Source organism: Lutra lutra, chromosome X (genome assembly GCF_902655055.1).
Source record: "Lutra lutra chromosome X, mLutLut1.2, whole genome shotgun sequence".
NCBI classification, from domain to species: Eukaryota; Metazoa; Chordata; class Mammalia; order Carnivora; family Mustelidae; genus Lutra; species Lutra lutra.
This window is the reverse complement of record NC_062296.1, coordinates 72,649,701-72,655,960: the sequence shown is the minus strand read 5'-3', so window position 1 is coordinate 72,655,960 and position 6,260 is coordinate 72,649,701. Positions and strand designations below refer to the sequence as shown.

The following is a 6,260-nucleotide window of genomic DNA, read 5'->3' as shown; positions in this document are numbered from 1 at the left end:
ACCTTGGGGATGTCATTTTATCTTTCTGCACATATTCTGTCTTCTGTAAAAATAAAGGTAGGGGTGGTGTAATTCAGTGCCTTTCAAATTTTTTGGACTGCAACCCAAAAAAGGAAAGCATTTCACTTTCTGTTGTAGCACACACATATGCATGTGTGCACGTGTACACACACCCACCTACCTGAAACCAAAGTGTCAAAACAATACTTAATGTTGCTTGTGAAATATACTCTGATGTTTTCTCATCCCTTCTATCCCATTAAAAAATTGTTGGTTGCAAGTCATTAAATTGATTTCATATTCACTAATGAGTACTTTGAAAACAACTCATATAGACGCTCCCTTAAGCCTCTCTCCAGTTAGGAAATTCTACAGCATAGGGGACTCCTGGGGTGGGGGTGGGAGCCAGAAACCTCAGGAAAGAGAAAGTTGACCCTTCTGCCTTATAAATAACTCATTTTCTTTTTAATTGGATCATGTTCTTACTACCTTCAGCAGAAAGTTCTCATCATTAAACCATTTGGCAAATACCACTTTAGGGCAAAGATTCCTATACTTTGTTTCATGGCACGTTCAGTGAGAAGTTAATTGGTATGCCTGAAAAAGACTTCTCTAGCCACATAAGTACGGAGAAGAGCTACTGACTTTATCCTCTTCTTAGTGTTTCCATGTAGAGTAAAAGCTGCAACAATTTCAACAACAAAAAAGAAACTTTCTTACCTTTATAAGCTACTGTTTTTTTCCAATCTTATTGACCCCAAAGTGATTTTTTTCAAGGAAGAGTTATTAACATCATATAGAACATTAATGTTCTGAGGAATATGGTTGGGAAATGATACTTTGGGGTATTCTAGAACTGGTAAATTATTTTACGTTTTTATTTAAATTCTAGTTAGTTAATACACAGTGTTAAAGTGGTTTCAGGTGTACAATATAGTGATTCAGCACCTCCATACATCAGCCCATGCTCACCACAAGTGCCCTCCTTAATCCCCATCACCTCTTTCACCCATCCTCCCACCCACCACCCCTCTGGTAACCATCAGTGTGTTCCCTAGAGTTAACAGTCTATTTCTTGGTTTGCTTTTCTCTCTCTTTTTTCTCCCTTTTGCTTTTCTGTTTTCGTTTCTTTCTTTTAAAGATTTTATTTATTTATTTGATAGATCACAAGTAGGCAGAGAAAGAGTGGGGGGAAGCAGGCTCCCTGCTGAGCAGAGAGCCCGATTCGGGACTCGATCCCAGGACCCTGATCATGACCTGAGCTGAAGGCAGAGGCTTTAACACACTGAGCCACCCAGGCACCCCTTCTGTTTTGTTTCTTAAGTGGTATGGTATTTGTCTTTCTCTGACTGACTTATTTCACTTAGCATAATACTCTCTAGCTCCATCCATGTGGCTGCAAAATGATAAGATTTTGTAGAACTGGTAAAACATGAAGGCAACTCTAAGTTCTTCTCACTCTTACAGAAGGGTTTCTACCTTTATTCAAATATATGGTTATCCTTGGTGAAGTAAAACTTAAACTACAAGCTCAGAGAACCAAGAAAATTGACACAAAAGGATCTCAGTCTCCTTTAAAAAAAAAAAGCTTTTAAATTCTTGAGGATAAATTCTTGAAGATAATTTTAAATGGACAATTTACAGACTACTATTCCAGTAAATACTATAGTACTTTCTTGATCATTGACATATGAATACATGGGCACTGTATCTTCTTACTATATATTCTTTTTAAAAAAGATTTTACTCATTCATTTGAGACAGAGAGAGCACAAGGAGGGGGAGAAGCAGAGGGTGAAGAAGAAGCAGACTCCCCACTGAGCTAGGAGCCCGACGTAGGGCTCGATCCCAGGACCCTGAGACCATGACCTGAGCCGAAGGCAGACTCTTAACCCACTGAGCTATCCAGGCACCCTCCCTTACTATATACTTAAATACATGTATTAATGCTAACAGTGTGATTCAAAATTGTGTATAAACATTATTTATATATATATATATATATATATAAATTTATACGATTTTTAAAAATCACACTATTACCAATTTCTCCATTTTCTTGGTTTAAGTTATTGAAGTCAATTACAAGTGGTAGAGGGGCTCCTGGGTGGCTCAGGGAGTTGAGTGTCTGACTTTAATTTTTGGCTCAGGCCATTATCTCAGGGGCATGGGATCAAGCCCTGGGACAAGCCTGGTCTTGGGCTCTGTGTTCAGCTGCAAATCTGCTTGGGGTTCTTTCCTTCTTCCTCTCCTTCCCCCTCTCCTCCTCCTCCTGCATGCTCTCTCTTTCTCTCAAATAAATAAATATATGAAATCTTTTAAAAAGAAGTGGTAGAATATTGGGGTGTCTGTCTGGCTCAGTCTATGGAGAGTGTGACTCTTGATCTCTGGGTCATGAGTTTGAGAACCACACTGGGTGTAGAGGTTACTTAAAAACAAAATCTTAAGAAAAGTGGTAGAATACTAACGCTAGAATTAAAGGTAAGCTAGTGTCAAGCAATGGATAAGGGTCATATTTTACAATGTTTTTCTCTTCTCATTTCTCTCAGATCTAAGATAAAAGGAACAACTTCTTTAACAAGTAGAGATTGGGCCACCAAGAAGAAACAGTGAATACTTTTATTTAGTAAAAGCCTGCCTGTCTCTACTGAGAAAAACACAAAGACAGTTGGTAATGTAATTTTCAAAGGGGAATGTGTGTGTGTGTGTGTGTGTGTGTGTGTGTAAGAGAGAGAGACAGAGAGAGAGAAATAGAGGAAGAAGGAGTGAGAGATAGTGAGCATGTTTGGGGGGGACAGTTAGTGGCTCACATTTATGTCTCTTTGTAATTTCTAAGCCTCAGAAATCATCCTATTATTATTCCTAGTAACCTGGAAGTGAAGTACTAGACATTCTGTCAATTCAAAATCATTTAATATGGCCTTAGTGGCATTTTTTTCAAACATATTTTTGTTCGTTTGAGGGGGAAAACTGTTTTGCTTTCACAGAACACAATTTAACAGCAAGTAAGTGACATCAGAGATACCCTGCCTCAAATGTGGGTTTGATGGGGCACCCAGTTTCGGGAGCAGGTCTCTGAAGGTCCATGGGCCAGTACATATCAAAGCCATACAAAGGTAAACATCCTTAACAGAGCAGTTCTGCATTTAGGCATTTCTCTTGTAGAAAGAATAGGAAATGTTTGTAAAGGTGCACAAAGGATGTTAGTCACAAAGTTGGATATAATAGTGAAAGATTTGAAATGACTTTAATATTGAGTAATTCAGAAGTGTCTCGGTAAATCCAGCACAGCCTGAGAAGGGAATACTACCCAGCCATTTAAGAAATTACTCTGTAGAGGAATATTTAAACACACAAAAATATTTTTATTACAGTTCTAAGGGAAAAAAGAAGGTCATAAAATGGTAATGCGTTTTTATTCCTGTTTGGTTTAAAAGAAGGGAATCTGAATTCACACGCATACATACAACCCCTGAGAGAAAGACAGAAAGTATATGAAGTCCACTTTTTATGGTGGTTCTTTCTGAGTGGTGGGATTATGGGTAATTTTTTCCCTCTGTACTCTCTGCTTTCCAAAATTTCCTTCGGGGGGCATGTATTAATTACCTCTGTAATTTAAAAAAAGAGCAACACAAAGAAATAGTCTTCATTCAGTCTTTAGTCTCGCATCCTATTTCTAATATCCTTTACACCAAACCAGTATTTTTTGATATTCACAAGCATAGCTTCTAAGCATATATTGATATTCCACATGAGTAAAAAATTGGTGACTCCTAGGGCTGGCTCCATTTAAGCAGGTATATGAGTGTCATTCTGAGCATCTGTGTCTATTAGCCTGACCTTTCTGGAAGTGGGCACTGGTGTGATATTGTTTAAAAGGTGTAAAGATGCTCCACCTGGCCCTTCAAAGTTCTTCCCTCACAAGTCAGAGATTATGGCTGACGTTCTACCAACAGATAGTCATTCCTCAGACTTATGGCTTTTCACCCTATTAAAATGCAAATAACACAGGAGAAGTACACATTAAACTTTACCTGTCACCTGGATTAAATAACATATCATTTTCTGAAAAGAAGTTTTAATGGGGAAGACATGGGAATTTGGGTGGGGCAGGCAGACAGAATAAAGGATGAATGAATACACCTGGCATCTGAGGAGTAATTAATATTCATAAGAGTGATATTTTTGCTTATGGCTTCTGAGTCGCTTACAAATATGTTATCACGTTTAATCTCAATGAAATCCAATAGAGTGGCAGTCACCAAGGTGACTTAAGCAGACCAGAGACGTGGATAAATACAGAAGACAAAATACTCAGGCCTCATCATTATCCTAGAGGTACTCCTAGAAACAACGATTCCACTCGATCGTGTACATAGCTTTCACCTGCCCCTCCTTTCTGCCCATCCTAAGCATGTGCGATACTGTCCAAATAACGACTGCATGCCGATAGTAAGGTTAGACCCAGTCAAGAACGTAAGACAATTTCTTACTCAATACACTGTCTATGTATAACAAAAAGACAGGACTATTGCCTTCTAGGAATTTTTGTTCTACAGGACAAGAACCAATTGGAGATACATGAAAGTATCTAGTCAAATACTTTAAAATGTGAGCGAAGGGGCACCTTGGTGGTACAGTAGCATCTGACTCGTGGTTTTGGTTCAGGTCACAATCACAGGGTCATGGGATCGAGCCCCGGGTCAGGCTCCACGCTCAGCATGGAGCCTGTTTGAGATTCTCTCTCCCTCTCTCTCAGTCCCTCCCTACTGGGCATATGTGCTCTTTCTCTCTCAAATAAATAAATCTTTAAAAAAAAAAGCAAGTAAAGATCTCTTTCTCAACCTTTGGGAAATGGAAAACAAAGGAAAGAATAATAAAATGACAATAAAAGAAGGTGGCAGGAGGGTGAAGGGCAATCATACAGAATTACTTCCTGTGTATAAGACACATAAATTAAACAACAGTCCAGTGTTGTGCCTAGAACAGACTCTGGAACCAACCTGCATTTGAATCCTGGCTGTCAGTCAATCTCTGTATGAGTGTGCCTCAGTTTCCCCCATATTTAGAATGGGTATAATAATAGCATCTACCTCAGAGCATGCTATGAGGGTTAAATGAGTTCATATTTGTAACATTGCCAGGCACAAAGTAATTGCCTTAAAATGATGGTTAGGCCCTCATACATACACATGTATGACAAGAACTATGCCAAAATGTTAGCAGATGTTAAACTCCATGTGGTAGAAATATGGCTTTTCAAATAGAAAAAAACCCTCAACATCTACACTTTTGTAATCAAAGGAAAAGTGGTAGAAATTAATAACAACAATCAGAGGACAACAGGAGCTTGACAATTTAATATGTACTGTTATATTAATAGGATGTTCCAATGGTAAACCCTCCGTTACCTAAGGTTGTTACTTTCAGTATTTATTATAAAATATGTAATATTTATAAATAATATATATTAATAATATAACCAGTGACACATATATAATCAATAAAGGAGTAAAGCTTAAGTAAAGAGAATGAAGACTGGTCAAGGATAAAAGAGCAGTGAGAATAGTTAGGGAGAGGAAACCCAACAGGCTGAGCTTCCAACTTGGAGGCAGAAAGTATTTAATGAATTATGTAGAGATAAAGAATTATAGATTCCCAGTAACACATATTGAATGATCCCGTCATAATTACACAGTATCCTAATTACCAGCTTACGAAGTGAACCGCTATAAGCAGAACTAAAGATTCAAAAATATTACCAAAGTTAGCACTCAAGAACACACTGCAGGAAACAATTATGCATTAGCTGAAGACTGGACAAAATGCTCTAATCGGACCTCCTCTCCCAACCCTCTAGATTCTCCCCCACCAAATTGTATCTCAGGATGATTTACGCCTCCAGTGCACTTGGCAGAGATGATTTTAATTCAGCTCTTCATTCTTTGCTACCAAGAAGCAATGAAGACATTAAGCAATGAAAGGTGACAGCAACTTACTGGAAAGGAAGTGCTGGGACGCAGGCCCAAAGTCCCTGTGGGCTTCGTGCAGCTGCCTGATGCGGTCCTCAACAGCCACCTGGGAGGAAGAGGAGAGAAATGATGTCCTCTCATCACATATAATGAGGAGCAATTAAAAACAATGTACCCTTTTCGGTAAGACCTTTTGGGCCTCAAAAGCTGGAACACTAAAGCAACAATTTATAACCCTGGTTTTAATATCCGCTTACCATAGATGGCCTCCGAGACCCATTTTTATCA

At 38.6% G+C, this 6,260-nt stretch overlaps 1 protein-coding gene across 1 annotated transcript in view; it reads right to left on the bottom strand.

The window, feature by feature from the left end:
• The window catches only part of DMD (dystrophin), a 2,124,834-nt gene that overhangs the window by 230,602 nt on the left and 1,887,972 nt on the right, over positions 1-6,260 (bottom strand). Inside the window, 1 exon segment of the mRNA XM_047715765.1 lies at positions 6,000-6,078. Coding sequence (XP_047571721.1) covers positions 6,000-6,078 — 79 coding nt within the window.